The 24762-nt window shown below is 40.3% G+C and overlaps 1 protein-coding gene across 3 annotated transcripts in view; it reads left to right on the top strand.

Moving 5' to 3' along the window:
* spegb (striated muscle enriched protein kinase b) overlaps nt 1–24762 on the top strand; it is a 243516-nt gene that overhangs the window by 153047 nt on the left and 65707 nt on the right. For all 3 annotated transcript variants that reach the window (XM_060930357.1, XM_060930359.1, XM_060930358.1), the window contains 8 exons: nt 6634–6815; nt 7007–7095; nt 13394–13569; nt 19847–20107; nt 20381–20539; nt 20628–20817; nt 22715–22944; nt 23204–23323. In XM_060930357.1, coding sequence (XP_060786340.1) covers nt 6634–6815; nt 7007–7095; nt 13394–13569; nt 19847–20107; nt 20381–20539; nt 20628–20817; nt 22715–22944; nt 23204–23323 — 1407 coding nt within the window. The remainder of the gene's footprint in view (nt 1–6633; nt 6816–7006; nt 7096–13393; nt 13570–19846; nt 20108–20380; nt 20540–20627; nt 20818–22714; nt 22945–23203; nt 23324–24762) is intronic.

Below are 24762 nucleotides of genomic sequence, written 5' to 3'. Positions count from 1 at the left end.
GTGAGAGATTCACTCCCATATCACAATAACAGATTTGACGAATAATTAATCTACGAACCAGGAACTTAAAAGTTTTTTATTGAGATTTTATGTGATAGACCAACACAGAGTAGCACATAATTGTGAAGTGAAACGAAAATGATAAATGGTCTTCAAAATTTTAAACAAATAAAAGTCTGAAAAAGGTGGTGTGCATTAGTATTCAGCCCCCCTGCGTCAATACTTTGTAGAGCCACCTTTGCTGCAATTACAGCTGCAAGTCTTTTGTGGTATGTCTCTACCAGCTTTGCACATCTAGACACTGAAATTTTTGCCCATTCTTCTTTGCAAAATAGCTCAAGCTCAGCCAGATTGGATGGAGAGCGTCTGTGAACAGCAATTTTCAAGTCTCGCCACAGATGCTCAATGGGATTCAGGCCTGGACTTTGACTGGGCCATTCTAACACATGAATATTCTTTGATCTAAACCATTCCATTGTAGCTCTGGCTGTATGTTTAGGGTCATTGTCTTGCTGGAAGGTGAATCTCCTTCCCAGTCTCAAGTCTTTTGCAGCCTCCAACAGGTTTTCTTCCAGGATTGCCCTGTATTTAGCTCCATCCGTCTTCCCATCAACTCTGACCAGCTTCCCTGTCCCTGCTGAAGAAAAGCATTCCCATAGCATGATGCTGCCACCACCATGTTTCACAGTGGGGATGGTGTGTGCAGGGTGATGAGCAGTGTTAGTTTTCCGCCACACATAGCTCTTTGCATTTAGGCCAAAAAGTTCAACTTTGGTCTCATCTGACCAAAGCACCTTCTTCCACATGTTTGCTGTGTCCCCTACATGGCTTCTGGCAAACTGCAAACGGGACTTCTTATGCCTGTCTTTCAACAATGGCTTTCTTCTTGCCACTCTTCCAAAAAGGCCAGGTTTGTGGAGTGTACGACTTATAGTTGTCCTGTGCACAGATTCTCCCACCTGAGCTGTGGATTTCTGCAGCTCCTCCAGAGTGATCATGGGCCTCTTGGCTGCTTCTCTGACCAGTGCTCTCCTTGCTCGCTCTGTCAGTTTAGGTGGACGGCCATGTCTTGGTAGGTTTGCAGTTGTGCCATACTTTTTCCATTTTTGAATGATGGATTGAACAGTGCTTCTTGAGATGTTCAGAGCTTGGGATATTTTTTTATAACCTAACCCTGCTTTAAACTTCTCCAGAACTTTATCCCTGACCTGTCTGGTGAGTTCTTTGGCCTTCATGATGCTGTTTGTTCGTCAGTGTTCTCTAACAAACCACTGAGGCCTTCACAGAACAAGTGTATTTATGCTGAGAGTAAATTACACACCGTAGGACTCTATTAACTAATTAGATGACTTCTGAAGGCAATTGATTGCACTGGATTGTATTTAGAGGTATCAGAGTACAGGGGGCTGAATACTAATGCACACCACATTTTTCAGATTTTTATTTGTTTAAAATTTTGAAGACCATTTATCATTTTTGTTTCACTTCACAATTATGTGCTACCCTGTGTTGGTCTATCACATAAAATCTCAATAAAAAGCTTTTAAGTTCGTGGTTGTAAGGTGGAAAAATGTGAAAAAGTTCAAGGGGTATGAATACTTTTTCAAGGCACTGTATGACTGAAATTTCACATAATACAGAAAATAGACTTTCTATGCAATTGATTTTATAACAGTTAATAGAATGAGCCCCAAAAAACAGATTGTTTGACTGAATCACTTCACGTTTATTCGAGTACTGTACATCACGCTATTCTTTCAGATCAAATAATGGGCTTCTCCTTGAGTTGCCAAGAGAGCGAACAAAGAGGACATTGGAGGACAGGGTTTTTTGTGCTGCCGCCCCAAAACTACGGAACTTGTCACCAAGTAGAATTTGTAACTGTAGAACTTTGGACAATTTTAAGAATATGTTGAAGACGCATTTACTTAAGTTATCATTTTTATAAATAAGATTTAATAAGACTTCATTTATCTTTCTTTTTTCTTCTATATTATATTTTTATCGTAGTTTTAGCTCATTTTTATATTACTGTATGTTTTTAGTTTTAAATAAGTACATATTGTTTTATAGTTAATCTTTGTGATGTGCAGGTGATCATGTATTCATGCAGCCTGCACACTATAAATGAAATAATAATAATAATAATAATAATAATAATAATAATAATAATAATAATTATTATTATTATTATTATTATTATTATTATTAAGTTGAATGGATGAATCAGGAGTCGAAGACAACCAGTAATGTGGGCGGAGGGGTGGGAGTCATGTAGTGAATGTTATATGGATAAATTGGGTCTAAAATGTACATCACGTATGGTTATTGGTGAAAGTTTGTCATCATTTGCATTGTTGTTCAAAACTGATTCAATAAAGATTTCTTTTGTGGGAAATAACCAAAGGTTTATCTCGGAGACACGAAATGTACCCCAAATTCTAGAATGACCCATGTACGTCAGGCAAAATTCAAAACCAAATTAAGAACTAGATAATTGTCTGATTTTCCTGCATTAAATAAATGTTTTTTTGTTGTTTTATGGGATTAAATACATCACTGCACATAATCTCTTGAAATAATATTTATCTGTTAAAAAAACAGCATTAAATTGTCGCAACGTATTTTCACAATGTTAAAGATACTTTCACAAATTTGTATAGAGTGTATATCTGTGGTTTGTATATCTCTAATTCATTCGCAGTATTACTGAATAATATGTCAATATTACATTTTATGTTAATATTAGTGTTTTAGGGAGATCTATGATTATCATTATTACTAACTCCTGACATACAAACAACACAGAAACTTTAAAACAGTCTGGGATTATACAGAGCGTATAGCATTAAGCCATTGTGTCCCTAGAGCTCGTTCGTCCATCTCCAGTTCCCATCTCCAGGATGGACAATGTTTCAGAAAAGTGCAGACCTGAGTCTCTACATTGTCACACTGAGAGCCTGGATTTGGCATTAGCGGATTCATTCATCCTCATCCATCCACAATCCAGAGGGACCTCTTTTTGTTTAACCTTTTCATCTTTAGCTTCCTTCTATTTGAGCCCTCTTCTCTCACCAAGATCGGATTCAAAAGGCTGTCTGACAGAGGCAGGATAGGATCCGGGACAGTTCCTGCTAGTCTGTGTGAATTTTATATTTCAGTAAAATTGTGTGGCAAGAATGTTTTTTCTGCCTGAGAGTGGTTAAGGGATAGTACAGTAGGAGTGAGATTATTAATAGAAGGTCATTGAAGATTATGCAGTGTGATATGTATTGATATTAAGCTAATATTTATAAATGAACTAGAGCGGCAGCTACAATTATCGACACCTTAACGATCTTTTGGCCGTTGCAAAAGTAGAAAAGACTTTCAGTACGTAAATTATGCATGAATAATTACTCAAACTTCCACTGGAAAAAAAAATGAGTTGATTCCCGATTACTTAGCGTATCAGATCACGTGACACCATTCCACAATTATCGACACATTTGTCCACAGTTATCGACACCTTTCCACAATTATTGACATCCAGATGATTATTTATAAACAGAAAAAAAAATCAGTATGTGGTATTAAGTTAACAAAACATAGTTTTTATTTAAAATTTGTTTTACACAGACTTATACTTAGTACAAAATATCTTTTATATAAATATCTGGATGTTGGTGTTTACGTAAATGAGGAAGTAATTCGAATGTTTGTAAACAAATGAACTGATAATGTTTAACCTGCGTCAGAAAATCTTTTTGTTCCACTTTCTAAGTATTTTCATAGATCACATTTTGTTAATCATTCATTGTTGTTTTGTATTCATTTCTAGTTTTGTCGTTTACCAATAAATGCCAACAGGCGATTGAGATCGTAACCACATGACAATCCAGGTCAAAGGTCGCATGTCATTCCTCGAACCAAAATATAAAATGTCTACTGATATTGTAATATGTGGTAGATATTTACAACAAACTGCAAAAAATATTTTCTGAATGGAATAGAAAAATCTGAATATTTCCAGCAAGTAATTTTTTATATGCTAGGAATTTAATTCTGCTCTAATTCTATTTATTGCAATTGGATTCCAAATACTCTATAAACATTCAATTCTGTTATGAATCAGAAAAAATATATATAAATCACAGCACTTTTTTTTTAAGTACTTCATCTACTTCAACAATGTTACACAAAGATTGATCCATAACAGTTGTAAATGTCCCTTAATCCCACAGGGTGTCGATAATGATGGACACCGGTGAAAGTGATCACTATTATCGACACCTCACGTGACTCTCAAACGCATGTTTAGATACCAAATGGCAACTGTCAAATGAAAAAGTAAGAAACAAAGTAGGTTTCGACAAGGAGATCATGAAATATCAGTGAATTTGATCAGTAAAAACATGTCCATGATCTTTCCACCATGCTCACCTGCGATGATAACGTCTGGGTTTTCCTCAAATTGCTGATTGTGCTAAAAAAAAATTCCATCTCGGGTAACAAGCTGTATCATCAGACGACAAGATCAAAGGGCGAGGCGGGTCTTCCGGTTGATTTAATTAACCAATAATAACTGTTGGAACTGAAACTCACCTTTGTAAAATTGCTTTTTATTGGTAAATCTGAAAAGGTGTCGATAATTATGGACTGTCGGTAATTGTAGCCACCGCTCTAGTTAGCATGTGTGACGTTTATCTACGGTATAGTGTTAACTAAACAATGAAATATCCACATTTCATTAATTCAGAACTGAAAATGCAGTTGAGTATTCAGGATTTCAGGCCACTGTATCTAAGACTCATGAAGTTGATATAATTTTTGGCAACATGCTTTTGTTTGAGCCCCATATTAGACCACTCTTGAAAATTGCTTTCTATCAACACCACAACATTGCCTGGCTTTGACCTTAGTGGTTAAGTAGATTTATATACTGTCAGAAATAACGGTACAGTAGGAGTTCATTTCTGTCCCTCAAGGTACAGTCTACACTAATGTACCCCTTAGGGCTTATTATTGGACCTCAAGGTGTCCAATAATGTGTAGCTTTTTAGGACCAAAAAGGTACATGTATGTTCCCAAGCAGTATATAAGGGGTACAGATTAGTACCTTAGAGGGTACTGCCCCACTGATAAGCCACTGTACCCTTAAAGGTACAATATTTAGCAGTTATTCCATGAAATCGAGTCATACGTGAGCTGATAGCCAATGAGGCTCGTAGCACCAAGTTGGCTATAATCCATGTACAATGAGATTGAGTGGAATAACTGTTTTATTCTATCCACATTGACTGGATTTTGAGAAACGGAGCATTTTTATGTTTATTTTTTGTGAATTCAATAAATATAATCTTAGTATAAAACATCCGACAAAATAATTTCTGTTTAGAATGTAAACAAACCGGCGAAATGATCGTAGCAATTTGTGAAAAATGCGATGATAATTCTTGAAAAATAAAAAAAAGGTCCGTTCTTACCACCAAATACTTTCATTCCATATTTTGTTGCTTTTTTTTTGTATTTTTTGGGGGGTTTGTTTTCGAGTAGTCTTTATTTTGTCCTCGGTTGGTTCAGCAACACGCTCCGCCATTTTGTTTTTCTCTACTCACGGTATATGAACTGATATCCTAGTAGCAGGGTAGCCAATCGGAGTGCGCGATTGCTCATATGCAGTGAATGTGGATAGAATAATGTAGTTTATTTTCTGAGTGTGTTTTCAGCTGGTACAGTACACAGTGAAATGAAACTTGTTCCTCCAGAACCATGGTGCTACATCAAACAACACAGAACTAGTCTCGGGGTGTTGAGGAGTCTGATGGTTTGGGAGAAGAAACTGTTACACAATCTGGCTATGAGAGCCCAAAAGTTTCAGTACTTTTTGCCAGACAGCAGGAGGGTCAAGAGTTTGCGTGAGGGGTGCATGAGGTCATCTACAATGTTGATGGCTTTATGGATGCAACGTGTGGTATAAATGTCTGTAATGGAAGGAAGAGAGACCCCAATGATCTTCTCAGCTGTCCTCATGATCCGTTGCAAAGTCTTGCGATCTGAAACAGTACAACTTCCAAACCAGGCAACGATGCAGCTGCTCAGGATGCTCTCGATAGGCGCTCTGGTGAGGATGGTGGGTGGGAAATGAGCTTTTTTCAGCCTTCGTGCCTTTGAAAGATCCTATAACCCTGGTTCATACTTTCATAAACTTGCACTAAGATTTCTGCCATTCTATCCTCTTTGGTATTTCTACAAAATCTCTAAATAGACTGCACCACCCTCAAATTCAGCTGCTGGAGTCTTTACTCATACCAAATGCTTAGCACGTATTTCTCCTGCACTCCAAAAGTTACAGTGGTGACCCAACACAGAGAATTGCTCCATCTTATCTCTCCCCAAAACTTTGCGATGTCTTCCCCCAAGACCTTCATGACTAAACTCCCTTCTCACATTTTAAGAGTCAACTTCAAACATACTTTTTTGCCAGCACATTTTTCTTTCTTCTTCCTGCCAGTCTTTGGTCCTCTCTAGAGTCTGCATTTTTTGTACAGTGACCTTGCATTAGAACGATGCTATAAAAATGCAGTGCTCTGTTATTATCTTGACTGTATTTTAAATAAGGGCTTGTCCGAGATTGATGTGTCTTACCTGCAGAACCGAGCCAAGACGTAAGAGGCAACCTTGGTGTTCCCATGGACATCAGTAGCCCCATCACCTCCGATGAGGAGTACCTCAGCCCCCTGGAGGAGGCCGTGGATTTCGTAGGCTCATCCTACCATGGTCCTGAACCCCGGAAGATCATAGACGCTCGGTTTAAAGAGCCCCCTACTTTTCAGGTGAATGGTCAGATTAGCTTTGGGCAGTTAAAAAAAAAATGTAAGGTTGAATGAATAATCATATAAAGTGTGCAAATGAAACTCAGCTCAACACTGTAGTATCAGCAATGTTATTTGCTGCATTTGCTTTGAGATTGTTGATATATATACAGTATACAATGTGTCCCAGCGTGATTCTATTATATTTCCAGGCTACAGTAGGAGATCAGACAGTCATAGAGGGACAAGAAGTGATCATGTCTGTCCGAATGACTGGCCAGCCCAAACCAATGCTCTATTGGTAGGTTCTGTTGTTCAGTCACATATTGTCAAAGTGGTACTTCATCTACTGAAAACAACAAAATGGCTGTTTAGATAGCAATTTTTAAATGGGAATGTCTCATGCTCATACACTGACCATCTTTATCCAATCATTCAGTCATGTGGCAGCAGCATAATGCATAAAGTCATGCAGATACAGGTCAAGAACTTCAGTTAATGTTCACACAAAACATCGGAATGGGCAAAAATTGTGATCTCTATGACTTGAACCATGGCATGGATGTTTGCACCAGCTGGACTGGTTTGAGTATTTCAGAAAGTGCTGATCTCCTGGGGTTTTCACACACAACAGTCTCTAGAGTTTACACAGAATGGTGCAAAAAAAATATCCTGGAGCAGAGGGTCTGCAGGCTGAAACACCTTGTTGATGAGAGAGATCAAAGGAGAATCCATCCATCCATCCATCATCTATAGCCGCTTATCCTGTGCAGGGTCGCGGGCAAGCTGGAGCCTATCCCAGCTGACTACGGGTGAAAGGCGGGGTACACCCTGGACAAGTCGCCAGGTCATCACAGGGCTGACACATAGACACAGACAACCATTCACACTCACACCTACGGTCAATTTAGAGTCACCAGTTAACCTAACCTGCATGTCTTTGGACTGTGGGGGAAACCCATGCAGACACAGAGAGAACATGCAGACTCCACACAGAAAGGCTCTCGTCAGCCACTGGGCTCGAACCCAGGACCTTCTTGCTGTGAGGCGACAGTGCTAACCACTACACCACCATGCTGCCCTCAAAGGAGAATCACCACACTCATCTGAGCTGACATGAAGTCTACAGTAACTCGAATAATCACTCTTTGCAACCATGGTGAGCAGAAAAGCATCTCAGAATACACAACACATCAAACTTTGAAGTGGATGGGCTACAACCGTCTGCATTTTAGACCATGTCAGGTTCCATCACTACCATCAGCCAAGAACATGAATCTGAAACTATCATTGTCACAGACTCTGTCCAAAACTGGAGAGTTGAAGATTGGTAAAAGACGGTGAAGATTTCTTTTCTTTGAAAGATGGTCTTTAGCTGTTCAGTTTGGGAAAGTCTGTGCCCAATGTATCCTCAGATTCCTGTTCTTGGTAGACAGGAGAGGAACCTGGTGTGCTCTTCTGCTGGTGTAGCCCATTCACCTCAAGGTTTGATATTTTGTGCATGCATGTTTTGAGATGCTTTTCTGCTCAACACAGTTGTAAAGACTGATTATTTGAATTACTAGATCCTTCCCAGCAGCTCAAACCAATCTGGGGTAGGTTTCCCAAAAGCATTGCAGCACAAAGATCATCATTAAATGGTGGACCGAGCACCACAATGAATGCGCTCTCTCCTAGCCCATGTTTACATTAGACCGTATCAGCAGATCATCAGATTAACGTTTTTAATACGATTAGCATGCACACAGCAACACCAATACACGATTTGCGTGCACACAGCAACACCAATACACGGATACGCTCGGCTCCGCAGGCATCCTGCGCTCCAAATCACTCCGCCCTGAACAGCGAGTGCCCTCTGGAGGGTGCGCACTCCGGCCCTGCACAGCTCACAGAGCGTGTGAGTGAAGTGCACGAGCAGTGATTCGGGACTGAGCCGCTGTGTGTGTGTGTGATCCCAGCGCATATCACTTACCACTTGCAAGTGGAAGGATGGCAAGCCTAAAGACAATCATAACTACACAATGGGCAGTATTTGCATCAGTATTTGCAGTATTTTCATACTTTTATACTCTTTAATGAAAGGTGATACAAGGCGGGTGTCTGCGCCGTTTTTCAGCAGTCGCGTCACATGACCAACGCCAGCGAATCAGGAAGGTGGATGTCACAGTGACGTTGTCCAATGACGATGCCAGCTAGAGCTCAGCACAGCGTATCCGCGTATTCTCAATGTTTACACAGCACCGGAGCTGACACGATCTGGATTGAATACGTGGACGCTGGCGGATTCCCGTTTCCCGGCATTTCCAGGCGGTTTAATGTAAACGGACAGTGCATCCACGAAGAAAACGAGACAGATATGGTCTAATGTAAACGTAGCCCTAGTTAAGATGCATTAAGAGGCTTTTAGGAAACCCACCTCTGGCCATTTTCCTCCGATTTTTCTTATCAACAAGAACTATCACTCACTCAATGTTTTTTCACACCATTCTATGTAACCTTCAGAGACTGTTATGTGTGAAAAGCCCAGGAGATCAGCAGTTTCTGAAATACTCAAACCAGACCTTCTGGTATCAACACCCATGCCATGGTTAATCACAGAGCTCACGATTTTTCCTCATTCTGATGTTTGATGTGAACATTATCTGAACCGCTTGACCTGAATTTGCATGAGTTTATATTGTGTGCTCTTGCCACATGATTACGTAGCTGATTGTATACTGTAAGTGCATGAATGAGCATGTGTATAGGTGTTCCTACTAAATTGGATGTTGAGTGTCAATAAGAATATTTTAATAATATTTAATATTCTAAAATATTTTAATTAATACTTGTTCTATTTGTTTTAATTAATTTAACACACACAGCTGCAATATTTGGAAGCATGGTTAAAGTTTGGTAATTGGATGTAAATTGTACATCTCATCTCATCATCTCTAGCCACTTTATCCTGTTCTACAGGGTCGCAGGCAAGCTGGAGCCTATCCCAGCCGACTATGGGTGAAAGGCGGGGTACACCCTGGACAAGTCGCCAGGTCATCACAGGGCTGACACATAGACACAGACAACCATTCACACTCACATTCACACCTACGGTCAATTTAGAGTCACCAGTTAGCCTAACCTGCATGTCTTTGGACTGTGGGGGAAACCGGAGCACCCGGAGGAAACCCACGTGGACACGGGGAGAACATGCAAACTCCACACAGAAAGGCCCTCGCCGGCCACGGGGCTCGAACCCGGACCTTCTTGCTGTGAGGCGACAGCGCTAACCACTACACCACCGTGCCGCCCACGTAAATTGTAAAGTAATTGTATAATAACTTCTGTAATCATGTTCTCTCTCTCTCTCTCTTTATATATAAACAATTATTCCACAAAATCGAGTCATACGTGAGCTGATGCGCTGAGTCGGCTATAAACCACGTATGACAAGATTGAGTGGAATAACTGTTTTATTCTATCCACATTCACTGGATTTTAAGAAACAGAGCATCCCCCCCCCAAATTCTATAAATTAAAAATTTTCTACAAAACGTCTGACAAAATCGTTTCTGCTCAGACGGACTTCTTAAAAACCTATCGATGGCTGCATGAATTAACTTTAGTGTTGTTGTTTTTTTTATAGAAAGTATCATCTTGCTGTTATGCCGAGGTATAGAACAGCTTTAGACATTTATTTAATTCTTTCTTGGGCATTTCAGTTCTGTAATTTTCAAACTTTTGAGCTTTTGAACCAATCCAAAAAAAACAAAAATCAACAAATTTTAATGCTTCAAGATGATGAATGTAAACAAACCGGAGAAATTAAGGAGCAATTTGTGAAAAATGTGATAATTAATTAATAATAATTCTTGAAAAATTGAAAAAAGATACGTTCTTAGCATCAAATATTTTCATTCCATCTTTTGTTGCTTTTTTGTGTGTTTGGGGTTTTGTTTTCGAATAGAGTTTTGATTTCATCCTTGGTTGGTTCAGCCATAGATATACATAGAAGACTAGATGCCTCGTCCCCGTTACCCGTCAACGAAGTTGAACGTCCGCACATGGCGGCCATCTTACCTCAGACAGCTGGCTTACCCATTACATTGTGTTGGTAGCGATATGTACTTTTCAGATGACCGTAACTTCCTCAAATTTCAATCAATATTCAAACGGTTTGTTATATAAAAAAAACAAACGGAAGTATGTATTTATGATATTAATGATGAATAATCATTTTATGTTTTAAAAAAAATACATGCTGAAATTCCTATGTTGTGAGAAGCCTAACACTGCATACTTATGGATAACTGCGGCCTTAGGACAAATAACCATACAATTTATTTCCAATTTTTAGTGAAAATATTTTTACATGTGATAGGGCCGTAGGGGAAGCTAAAGCTAAATAAACAGCTTACTCACTTCTGAAACTTCAGAAATACTTCATCCACCTCAAAAACCTAATGCACTCACATCATAGCATAATAACAAATGCACTGCCCGAGTAAGTAATAGTATAAAACAGTGACAGCGACTCACGGTAGTTTGTGACAAAAAAAGCATTTAATTAAATCACACGTGGTTATACTTCCAAGGATAAGAAGATACCTTTACATTTACAAAAAGAACATTCAAAGCTGATTATCATGTCAAAGTCAATATATGTTAGCACAGAAGACTGAAATTTCATTTGACTAGGCTCCAATGTGCAGTTAAAATAAAACTAAACATACTGATATAAACATCTACAATTAAAACACACACAGACACACACATCATCTTGTCATCAAAGTCAGTACTTTGATTTCCTCTAGAAATCATAATGTAAGTGGTTTTAAATTAACCAACCCGGAAATGAAAACCATGTGCAAGTGCAACTTCAGTTATTGAAAATATTATCTCATGACCTTCCATGTAAAATTACTTGGTGCTACGAGCTAGCCTAGCATGAAACACAACTTTGACTAAAAGCTGCAGTAAGTCGTTTTTGAAGAGAAAAGGTACGATTTTAGCATGTTCAAGCACCCAGAATTACAACCACATTAATAATGTTTTAAGAAATCAAACCATTTGTATATTTGTCAAAATTTCAGCGAGATAAGAGTATAAACATTTAAGCATCTCAATGGTCTTACCTCAGTGTACCGCAAATTCTGTGGAAAAGCTTGCCTGTGGTAAGATGGTCGCCCTGTGCGGACGTTCTGGAATACGCGGTGAGGCATCTAGTCTTCTATGTATATCTATGGGTTCAGCAACACACTCCGCCATTTTTGTTTTTCTCTACTCATGGTATATGAGCTGATAGCGGAGTAGTAGAGAAGTCAATCAGAGAGCGTGATTGCTCATATCCAGTAAATGTGGATAGAAGTATATAAGATTAAACAATTAAATCAATGTAATAGAGCATTTTTTAACATAGTTACTGGGTGACCAAATGGTCTCCCAGTGGCCAGATTTGGTCTCCTAGTCAACGCCAAACCAGCTTCACTGGGAGACCAAATTTTAAACCAAGTTATGTCATATCATTTGGTTCAATCAGTTGCAATTAATTAACCAAGTACCATGTAAGTATACATTTAACAAGGAAAGCTTGGCACTGCATTAACTATGTTGATATTATGCTGGCTGAAACGAGGATTCGTAATGCGGCATTTTGCATCACAGAATATGCCGCAGCGGTGCAGCCACATGGACTCTGGGGCCTGAGATTGTATTGCCCAGACCAGTTGGTCTCCTAGTGGAAAATCCTTAAAAAATGCTCTGATGTGACAGTCTAAATTTTCAGCTTTGTGAAGAAATGTAAGGTTATAATGCAGGTCATTTTTCTCAATAACTGTTTTAATAATTGTGGTTTTAGTATTATTTTAGGATGTGTATCTATCTATTTAGGATTAAACTGGAAATGGGCGTGGTCTAAGATGGATTGGGTTTGTTTTGAATTAAATATGAACTCTCTCATCATGTACTTGCATTTATTCCTTTTTGTTTGTACCTGCATGTAATATTTTCTCATGAATTTACATGACATGACATGCATTTAGCAGACGTACAACATACCTAGAGCAGCCTGGGGAGCAGGTGGGGCTTAAGTGCCTTGCTCAAGGGCACTTCACCCATTCCTGCTGGTCCAGGGAATTGAACCAGCAACCTTTTGGTCCCAAAGCTGCTTCTCTAACCATTAGGCCATGGCTTCCCCCAGTCGTCGCACTAAACCTCTACGACCCTAACCAGGCAGTTATTAAGAATGAATGAATGCTGAAAATGTGTCTGTGGAAATACAACACTGAAATTGTACAGGCAGTGCCGCAGTCTGCATTTGTCCAACAATCTTCATTTTTATCTTCCTGCATTAAAGTAAAAACATCCTGTTCATGTGACTTTTTTGTTGCATCTAGTGCGTTCCCAATCCTTTTGGTCTTAAATAATTGCTCTGTAAACTTTTCTGGCAAGAAAAAAAAAAAAGAAGAGTGCATCATCTCCAATTAGTATCTGTATGCCTGTATGTCTATATTACAGTATAATAAACAAAGATGTTACTGTCTGGATCTATTTTGAAAGTCTGGCATATAGCAGCGTAGCATAATCTAACACATAAATCCTGTTTCCTTTCAATCTAGGCTGAGGGACCGAGTAACCATAAAAACAGGTCCTCGACACATCGTCCGTGAGACCGAGGATGGCGACTACGAGATGATAATAAAATCAGCTGTGAAGTCTGATGCTGGCGTGTACACCTGCAAGATCATCAACGAGTACGGCACCAAACAGTGTGAGGGCAAATTAGAGGTGAAAGGTGAGGCTGTCCTCTTATAATACGAGTCTGTGCAGTCCATTAAACACAATTATAGTCTATCATCATAATTATAGACGCTATTGAGTCCTGGAAATTCTGTGGTCAATCATCAAGAGAAAATAGTCAAGGCTGAAAAGCATAAACAAGATCCCAAAATGTTTTTGCTTCAGATTAAGACAAGCGCATGCTCATACCTGTGGATTTGGACCATCAGGTTGAGCATATTTTCCAGTTTGACCTGCCTGTGTGTGGCTGTGGAGAAGATCGATTTCTCACCGTGTCTACTTTAATTACAGCCAATCAGCTCGAGGCTGTGGTGCAGCAAGGTCAAGAGCCTCTTCTCTTCCCAAACACACACTTTACATCAAAAGTGCACTGAAGGCCTTCAGAATTTAATGAGCGATTTTTTTTTCCCTCCTCACAGTTCCATCTGATTAGAATAATGATCACTGAATCTTCATTAGGTTTCTACACACCGATATTTTAATCATGTTTTTAAGAATTTCTATCAGGATGGACTCTTTTTGTATTAGGGATACTTGTGTACAAGTATGAGTACTTGTTGATGACTCCAGGGACGTCATAGAACATTTTATTTAACTCTATTTATATTTCCCCGGTTTAAAGTGTACAACCCCGATTCCAAAAAAGTTGGGACAAAGTACAAATTGTAAATAAAAACGGAATGCAATAATTTACAAATCTCAAAAACTGATATTGTATTCACAATAGAACATAGACAACATATCAAATGCCGAAAGTGAGACATTTTGAAATTTCATGCCAAATATTGGCTCATTTGAAATTTCATGACAGCAACACATCTCAAAAAAGTTGGGACAGGGGCAATAAGAGGCTGGAAAAGTTAAAGGTACAAAAAAGGAACAGCTGGAGGACCAAATTGCAACTCATTAGGTCAATTGGCAATAGGTCATTAACATGACTGGGTATAAAAAGAGCATCTTGGAGTGGCAGCGGCTCTCAGAAGTAAAGATGGGAAGAGGATCGCCAATCCCCCTAATTCTGCGCAGACAAATAGTGGAGCAATATCAGAAAGGAGTTCGACAGTGTAAAATTGCAAAGAGTTTGAACATATCATCATCTACAGTGCATAATATCATCAAAAGATTAAAGAATCTGGAAGAATCTCTGTGCGTAAGGGTCAAGGCCGGAAAACCATACTGGGTGCCCGTGATCTTCGGGCCCTTAGACGGCACTGCATCACATACAGGCATGCTTCTGTATTGGAAATCACAAAATGGGCTCAGGAATATTTCCAGAGAACATTATCTGTGAACACAATTCACCGTGCCATCCGCCGTTGCCAGCTAAAACTCTATAGTTCAAAGAAGAAGCCGTATCTAAACATGATCCAGAAGCGCAGACGTCTTCTCTGGGCCAAGGCTCATTTAAAATGGACTGTGGCAAAGTGGAAAACTGTTCTGTGGTCAGACAAATCAAAATTTGCAGTTCTTTATGGAAATCAGGGACGCCGTGTCATTCGGACTAAAGAGGAGAAGGACGACCCAAGTTGTCATCAGCGCTCAGTTCAGAAGCCTGCATCTCTGATGGTATGGGGTTGCATTAGTGCGTGTGGCATGGGCAGCTTACACATCTGGAAAGACACCATCAATGCTGAAAGGTATATCCAGGTTCTAGAGCAACATATGCTCCCATCCAGACGACGTCTCTTTCAGGGAAGACCTTGCATTTTCCAACATGACAATGCCAAACCACATACTGCATCAATTACAGCATCATGGCTGCGTAGAAGAAGGGTCCGGGTACTGAACTGGCCAGCCTGCAGTCCAGATCTTTCACCCATACAAAACATTTGTCGCATCATAAAACGGAAGATACGACAAAAAAGACCTAAGACAGTTGAGCAACTAGAATCCTACATTAGACAAGAATGGGTTAACATTCCTATCCCTAAACTTGAGCAACTTGTCTCCTCAGTCCCCAGACGTTTACAGACTGTTGTAAAGAGAAAAGGGGATGTCTCACAGTGGTAAACATGGCCTTGTCCCAACTTTTTTGAGATGTGTTGTTGTCATGAAATTTAAAATCACCTAATTTTTCTCTTTAAATGATACATTTTCTCAGTTTAAACATTTGATATGTCATCTATGTTCTATTCTGAATAAAATATGGAATTTTGAAACTTCCACATCATTGCATTCCATTTTTATTTACAATTTGTACATTGTTCCAACTTTTTTGGAATCGGGGTTGTATGTAATCCTTTTTGTAATGCTTTAAAATGAATATATATCATTCGTAATGTCCAAAATGAATTAATAAAGCAGGGAGAAAAATAATATTCATTATTTGTTATTTTATTATCAAGCACAAAACTATCGATAAATCGTGGCTTCCAGATCCCAGAAAAAGGCAGCCTTGCCTCAGGGCTAATCTTGCATGACGTCACACATGGGACCCTGGTTATCTGGGTCGTTTCGGTTCATCTGACTCCGTGCTTGTTTACTCACTGAAATTAGATACTGTTGATGGAATCTTCCAAAAATAACGATGGGAAAGCGCTGTGTTGCGTTTGGATGCAGATACAACAGGACATTCAGTTCACAAATTTCTGAGAAATGACACTAATCTAAAGCGACAGTGGGTGAGATTTGTGCAAATGAAGTGGGCAGATTTCGTGTTGCCTACCAATAATAAATCTGATTCATCATGTGTTCATCACCACCAGCATGACCACATGGGGAATTATTGGAGCGCAAAAGAAAAATTATTTAATAAACGACATTTTATCTGACATTTGGATAGTTCGTCGATTCCCCTATTCTCTCTCTCTCTCTCTCTCTCTCTCTCTCTCTCTCTCTCTCACACACACCCTAGCTTGTGATCTACGAGATGACGAGCACAATGCTGTTGACGGTATTAACATGAAAGTCAGTTTAAAGGTAATTTAATGTTACTAATGTTACTAGACCAAAGGACTAAAGCACTGCTGCATCATTCTCTTTACGTAGACATGAAGCAAGAGTTAGTTCCCACAGCACTACTATCATCAGATTGTCAAATAACATTGTGGTTAATGGAGGTAACTGTTAATCAATATAAAAACAGACCAAGTAAAAGATGTTTAAACTAAAAAAAAAAAAAGATGTTAAACCATGGGTAGAATTTAATTACAAAATGAATCTCAGATGCCAATGAAGATCACATGTTAATAGACATTAAAAATAAACGACCTTTCGATTTCACAAAACTGGTGAAATTTAGTTCCCTCTGAAATTTGGTCATTGTGATATATGTTTATTTCTGTAATATCTAAAAAAAAAAACCAAGCCATTCTGTGGCTGGGAAGTTATTTAATTTGAAGGGATTATTTCCTTAGCAAATAATGTGCATGAACTCATTCACTTTGCGCAGTCAAGCAGACAGAGGAAGTCCGTGTGCGCATGCACAGGTTTACCTTTGGCTTCTTCTTCTTCTGGATTTTATGGCAGCTGGCATCCAGTGTTGCATTACTGCCATCTCCAGGTTTCCCTTTGAGCTTGCACTGACAGTTCCATCATTCTGTCGCTAAACGAACAGCTGATCACACCGAGGTGCTCGCTGAGCGCCGATATTTATTAGTTTGGTCCTGCGTTTCCTTTCCTTCATATATAATATAACGTCTTTTCTTCTCACTTTCTTTCCGTTACTGTACTCGGTCTTTCACGTTTCATTCGCACACTCACGCCATCCATTTTCCTCTCCTGTTTCAAATTTGTATCCCACAATTGTTTGCCTTGCGCGAACAGGGAAAGCCCACCACGTGATGCATGATGTAGTATCTTGTATTGCGTCATGGTGAAGCAGGAAAAAATAGCGGAGAATTTAGGGCCACGTGGAGATGAATTCATTAATTGTTCTATTTAAAAAAAAACTTATAAAATTGGAAGTCTGTGATTCGAATTCAGTAGCTTTCAGTCCACTAAACACAAATAGAGTGTTGGGGAAAATTCTTTTTATGACCTACACTTGAAAAATCTGAAAGGCAGTATAGCTTTAAGATTAACATGCATTTTTCCCTGAAGAGTTATATTTAATTGTTTTAATTGTTTACATTTAATTTGTTTATCTCTAGCATGTAAGCTAATGAGCAGCAGATTATATCTCATTACTGGGGTAAAGACTTCACTGGAATCAGATTTTGTCTATCTGTGTGTCTGCGTTTTTCATTCTTGGCTGGGAAACTGTGTACTACCGTCTGCCAAAATAAATATTTAAAGTGCTCGCATGAAAATTTGGGAAGTCAGCTCTGTTAGAAATATGAGCTTGCAAGCAACTCACCGAAGTAATATGATTTGTGCTCGCCTCCAGACAACGACCACTGAGTGAGAGGCAAATCAATAAACACTTCAGGGAGTGCAATGTTGTATTTAAGACTGCACCTCAAACCGAATACTCCATACTGAACAATATGTCAAATAGTAAAGACACCAATGGTGGTGTATTTCTTTCACATTCTGTTTAGTATGGTAGTATTCAGGTTCAAATCAAGACCAGGTATTCAAAGTAATTAAATAAACAAATAAATTATCAGTATGGTGGCGCAGAGGGTTGAGTTAACGCCACGCATCTGCAGTTTAATCTTAAACTCAGGTTCCTCTCTATGTTGAGTTTTATATGTTCTACCATGTCCGTGTGGGTTTCGATACCCTCCCACCTCTCAAAAGCATGTCGGTATGTGGATTGGTTGTAAATTGTGACTGTGTGTGTGCCCACGCATGGATGCCCTGTGATGGACTGGTGTCCTATCCAAGGTGTATTCTTGCCTCACACTCAGTGTTCCCAAGATAGTCTCCAGATCCTTTACAATTACGCTGGCTATCGTTTCATTAGCTTTCCAATTACCGTATGTGAATAGTCTCATCTCATCTCATCTCATCTCATTATCTCTAGCCGCTTTATCCTGTTCTACAGGGTCGCAGGCAAGCTGGAGCCTATCCCAGCTGACTACGGGTGAAAGGCGGGGTACACCCTGGACAAGTCGCCAGGTCATCACAGGGCTGACACATAGACACAGACAACCATTCACACTCACATTCACACCTACGGTCAATTTAGAGTCACCAGTTAACCTAACCTGCATGTCTTTGGACTGTGGGGGAAACCGGAGCACCCGGAGGAAACCCACGCGGACACGGGGAGAACATGCAAACTCCGCACAGAAAGGCCCTCGCCGGCCACGGGGCTCGAACCCAGAACCTTCTTGCTGTGAGGCGACAGTGCTAACCACTACACCACCGTGCCGCTATGTGAATAGTAGAAGCCAGATTTTCATTCGAGCTAGGATTAGGATATGATGCTGTGTGACACATTTGTGTTTATGTAATATGTTACGGAGAGGAAAAAAAAGAATGTTTAAGATTCTACCTCAATAAAATTGTATTCCAAACATAGGGCTCTTTTCCTCAAAAATCAGATACACTTCACAGAAATGCATTCAACTCAAAGCAAGGTCATTAGCACAGGCTATTAGCAGACCATATCTACCTTGCCTACTGTGGTAGTTGACAGGTTTCAGGCTCTTAGCCAAACTCCATTTTGCTCTGCTAAGGACAAGTTTCCATGATGGACAAATTATCCATGGACTTGCAAAGCCAAGTCTGCTAGATTGCATTCTCTGAGCGAAAGCGTAAAACTCTGTAATTGAATCAACTAGGTTTAACGAGTGCATAAGTGCTACCAGTGAACATTTAGACATCGCTAGCATCTTGGCTTGTTTCCTGATACACTAAGTCTAAAGTCCTTCCTGTGCCATGCAATCGGGCGGCACTAATTTCCGTTTCCATAGCCCTCGGCCTCTTGCCTGTACAGCTGGGATTACAGTGGAGGGCTAGTCCTCTGGTAACCGCGAGAGTTTGACTCCCCACTTGCATCTGTATTGCCGTGTGCCTTGCCAGGCAACAGTAGGTGCCATTTTTATGATGGTCTTTGGTATGACCCGACCGCGAGTAGAATTCGCGATCTCCCGATTGAGAGGCAGACACACTAACCACTAGGCCAACTCGCAGTTTCCTGATACACACCTAAGGTAAATTAGCTTAGCCAAATCACTAGCATGTATGTTGTGGGGTGGTGGGAAGAGACTGGAGAACTTGTAGAAAACCCATCCTTGAGCTGTGAGTTGGCAGCACTACCTGTGACCCACTACACCACCTTGTCTTAACAGGCCTAAATGTACAATGATGATCATAGGAAACCAAGTCTTAAATCAAAAGCGTGTCTTAAATCTCCTACACCCTATCTACTCATTTTCCAGCCGCTCCAGTAGAACCTGGCTTGGCCATAGTGCGGCCGCTCAGGGATGTGATGGTGAAGGCAGGAGAGTCAGTACTGTTTGAATGCCATGTGATCGGACCGCAGGATGTGGATGTAGACTGGCTGTCGGATGGGAAACTCATTCAGCCAGCACTTCTGAACTGCAAGATGCACTTCGATGGGAAGAGATGCAGATTGCTGCTCAACTCTGTGCATGAGGATGACAGTGGCACATACACCTGTAAACTGAGCACAGCCAAAGGTGAGCATCTCCAGGCATGACAACATGGTGGAAAAATGGACAGAAGTTGGCAGAAGCTTTGGTCCGTTGTTAATTATGCTATCAGGTTCTTTGTATCAGTTGTAACAGTTTTGGGTGGTTAGAGCACTGGATCTTTTCTATTTCAGCTTACTAATCTTTGCAGCACCATGACTCTCCAGAACTGAACCTGGTCATGATTGGTACTCAAACACTGCCCTTCATTATAGAATTGCTCTCATTTTCATACTGATTACCATCGCTTGTCTTCTGCAGAGGAACTGACCTCATGTGCCCAGCTGAAGGTTATTGCCTCTGTCGTGCCACTGTTTACCCGACAGCTGGATGTGCTGGAGGTGATTGAGGGTCGAAATGCACGATTTGACTGCAAGGTCAGTGGAACGCCACCACCTACGGTCATCTGGACTCACTTCGGTAAGAGCGATTTCTCATGAGAAACTGTTATCAATTAGTCCAGCACCTGACTAAACCATGGACATCTGTGTGGGTTTTCTTTCCCTAGACAATCCATTGGTCGAGAGTGAGGACATTCGCATCTTGAAGGAAGGTGGCCGACATTCGTTGGTCATCTCCCATGTGAGCAGTGACGATGAGGGGTTTTACACAGTGGTGGCCAAGAACACACATGGCGAGGCTGAGTGCTCAGCAGAGCTCTATGTACAGGAACCCCGGCCAGCTATGTCATCTCAGATGTAAACCTTTCTTGTTTAACTTCATTATAACTCCTGAGTTTGTGTAAATGTATGTGTGAGGAGACTAATGTAAACCTTTGCTGTACACTGTAAAATATAATAAGTTGACTTTACTTAAAAAAAATATGCAAAGTCGTTGCCTCAAAAAAAAGTCATTTATGTTGATTTAGATAAATTAGATTGGGTTAACTTATTTTTTGTGAGTTTGCAGTACTCAAATTAACTTAGATTAGTTTGATTACATTAACTTATTTATTTTGAGTTTGCAGTACTCACATAAACTTATATTAATTTGATTACATTAACTTATTTATTGTGAGTTTGCAGTACTCATCTTATATAATTTTGATTACATTAACTTATTTATTTTAAGTTTACAGTACAAGTTAAAGTAATCAAAATTATATAAGATGAGTACTGCAAACTCACAAAAAATAAGTTAATGTAATCAAATTAATATAAGTTTATGTGAGTACTGCAAACTCAAAATAAATAAGTTAATGTAATCAAACTAATCTAAGTTAATTTGAGTACTGCAAACTCACAAAAAATAAGTTAACCCAATCTAATTTATCTAAATCAACATAAATGACTTTTTTTGAGGCAACGACTTTGCATATTTTTTTTAAGTAAAGTCAACTTATTATATTTTACAGTGTAGTACTGGAAGATGTATGACACATGGCACTTTGGAGGTACTCTTTCACCATTTAGTTCTTATTTTCATATTTTCAGCTCTGTATGAGCTTTGTGTTTTAATAGCTTTGTGTGCATCAGTATATCAGCTGTGCTGTGAATTGGGAATTGGCTTGGCAGTTTTCACAGGAGAGTCTTCAGAACAGAAGACGTTCCGCTTTCTCAATTTTTGCTGTCTTGTTAACTTCAAGTGATTGGTTAGGGAATGTTCCACAATATCAACTTGAATCTTTGAAAAAGTATATGTAAAAAATTGTAAGTGGTGGAAATTTAGTGGTTTTAGTGGTATACCCGGAATAAAATGAGACTTGATTTTCAGAAGGTAACCAGTTTAGCTCATACTAATCTTACACTGGGCCTTCTATCTATCTGGGCTTGGGACTGGCACTAAGTATGCACTGTCTTGTACAACTCTGGTGGTTGGTTATTTTACCTAATCTTTGAACTGTCAGTGAAACCCACACAGACATGGGGAGAACATGCAAACTCCACACAGAAAGGTCCCTGTTGGCCATGGGGTTCGAACCCAGAACCTTCTTGCTGTGAGGCAAAAGTGCTAACCACCACGCTGCCAAAACATTTCTGGATGTGCTGTTATTGGAAACTAATTAACTTTGGGGTGATAATGTTAGATATCCATCCATTATCCATAACAGCTTATCCTGTACAGGGTCACAGGCAAGCTGGAACCTAGCCTAGCTGACTATGGGCGAGAGGCGGGGTACACCCTGGACAAGTTGCCAGATCATTGCAGGGTTGACGCATAGGGATAAACAACCATTCACACACACATTCACAGCTATGGTCAATTTAGAGCCACCAATTAGCCTAACCTGCATGTCTTTGGACTGTGGGGGAAACCGGAGCACCCGGAGGAAACCCACACGGACATGGGGAGAACAGGCAAACTCTACACAGAAAGGCCCTCGCCGGCCGCTGGGCTCAAACCCAGGACCTTCTTGCTGTGAGGCGACAGTGCTAACCACTACACCACCGTGCCACCCCTGTCAAACATCCATTAACTCAGAATGCTATCTTCTACAGTCAGCTCTAGCTCATGCAAATTAGTGTTTGGTTCTCATTACTTGTGTTTATACTGTCTGCCAAACACCAACATTTTTTGTTTAGACATGAAATTAAATATTTACAGTTTATCAATCATGAATCTTGAATCTCTCTTTCACTCTCCAATTCCCATTAGGGCTAAGTTAGAGAAGATGCCTTCCATTCCTGAGGAGCCAGAGGTTCCTGAGAGTGAGGTGGAGCGTTTCACCATGCCTGACTTTGTGAAGCCACTGTACGACTTGGATGTTGTCGAGGGTAAAGAGGCTGTGCTGAAGTGCAAAGTGGCCGGCCTGCCATATCCCACCATTTCTTGGTTCCACAATGGCAAGAAGATTGAAAGCACTGAGGATAGGAAGATGACTCAGTGTGAGCCTTTGCAATATTTCAGTCTTCTGCATGGAGATCAGAGTGTCAGTCAGACTCGGAGACTGCAGTCTCAGTTGAAATGACAAGAGTGTCAGTAGCTGAAATAGAGTGAAATATATAGTGTTCTACACGCTGGCCTGAATGTCCTTCTTAACACCCTCTGGCTTCTTTTCCCTTCTCTTTCCTATAAAACTCTATTACTTGTAATCATTCTTAATCTCTCTTAAGCACTCCTAATTTTTTTTTTTCTTATCTGCAGTCAGAGATATCCACAGTCTTGTCATTCGCTCGGTCTGCCATGCCCACGGTGGTGTCTACAAGAGCGTTATTTCCAACAAGGTGGGCAAAGCCACATGCTATGCCCATCTGTATGTAACAGGTAAGAAAAATACCATCACTTATTCATAGAATATGCCTGGTATGCTTCATGTGCACTGAAGTTTTATCTGGTATATCTCTAGTTCAGTAGGATGCTGGTTGAATTGGAGGATGGCATGGAATACTGATCAGCAATGCGTAACATTCTGGAAAAGAGTATTGGCAGAAAAGGTGTTAACCCTTTTCTACCTACATTTAAGGCTTTTTTTTTAAACAGTATACCATCTTTATTCAGTACCATAATATCAAGAAAGATCTATTTCCAGATTAGGCATAATATGATCTAATAAGCTAAAACATTCAAACACTGGTGTAAATTGTTTTAAATCAAGACAGTTTTAGGGGCGTAATGCAATGCCACTATCTGGATTGGCATCTAAGTGCTCCAAATATTCATATCTATATTTATTTTTGGATTTAATCCCGAAGTGTCAAGTCAAAGTCCATCTCACGCCAGAATCTGGTCTTCCCAGGTAGTCTCCTGTCCCAGTACTAACCAACTCTTTAAGGTGTATAGGTGCAGCGCCGATCTCCGTTTCGATAGCCCTCGGCCTCTTGCCTATACAGCTAGAGTTACAGTGGGGGGCTAGTCCTCTGGTAACCGTGAGAGTTTGACTTCCCCATTCACATCTGTATTGCAGTGTGCCTTGCCAGATGGTTGTAGGTACCATTTTTATGATGGTCTTTGGTATGACCCGACCGCGAGTAGAACTTGCGATCTCCTGGTCGAGAGGCGGACACATTAACCACTAGGCCAACTTGCGGGCAATCCTGAAGTGTGCGGGGCTTAATCTAGAAAGCAAGAGAGACACGCATAGGAGTCAAGTCAGTTTATTTGTACAACGCTTTTAAGAACAGACATTGTTCAGACATGAGCTATTCTGCTCCTCGGGCCTGCCTGATCCATCCTGGTGCCCTGTGTCTGGTTGGAGTCTCATCGCATTGCTCTTGTGGAGGGCGGCCCCATGTGGACAGTTGGGGGTCGCGCCTGGAGGACGTTCTGGACTCTTGCAGTGGTGCTTTTGTGGCTCGGGACTGCAGTTGACTTGCTGATTTTAGGACTGCAGTTGACTTGCTGACTTTGGGACTGCAGTTGACTTGCTGACTTTAGGGCTGCGGTTGACTTGCTGACTTTGGGACTGCAGTTGACTTGCTGACTTTAGGGCTGCGGTTGACTTGCTGACTTTGGGACTGCAGTTGACTTGCTGACTTTAGGGCTGCGGTTGACTTGCTGACTCTGGGACTGCAGTTGTCGTGAACGGTTTTGCGCTTGGGTTTTCGTCAGTGGGGGGTTTATAGCATCAACGAAGCTGACTTTATGTTAGGACTGTTAATGTTATAGTCATGTTGTCTGTTGTTGCCCAAATGAGGATGGGTTCCCTTTTGAGTCTGGTTCCTCTCAAGGCTTCTTCCTCATGTCATATGAGGGAGTTTTTCCTT

The sequence above is a fragment of the Neoarius graeffei genome, chromosome 9 (genome assembly GCF_027579695.1).
Source record: "Neoarius graeffei isolate fNeoGra1 chromosome 9, fNeoGra1.pri, whole genome shotgun sequence".
NCBI lineage: Eukaryota > Metazoa > Chordata > Actinopteri > Siluriformes > Ariidae > Neoarius > Neoarius graeffei.
This window is presented reverse-complemented; position numbering and strand designations above follow the sequence as displayed.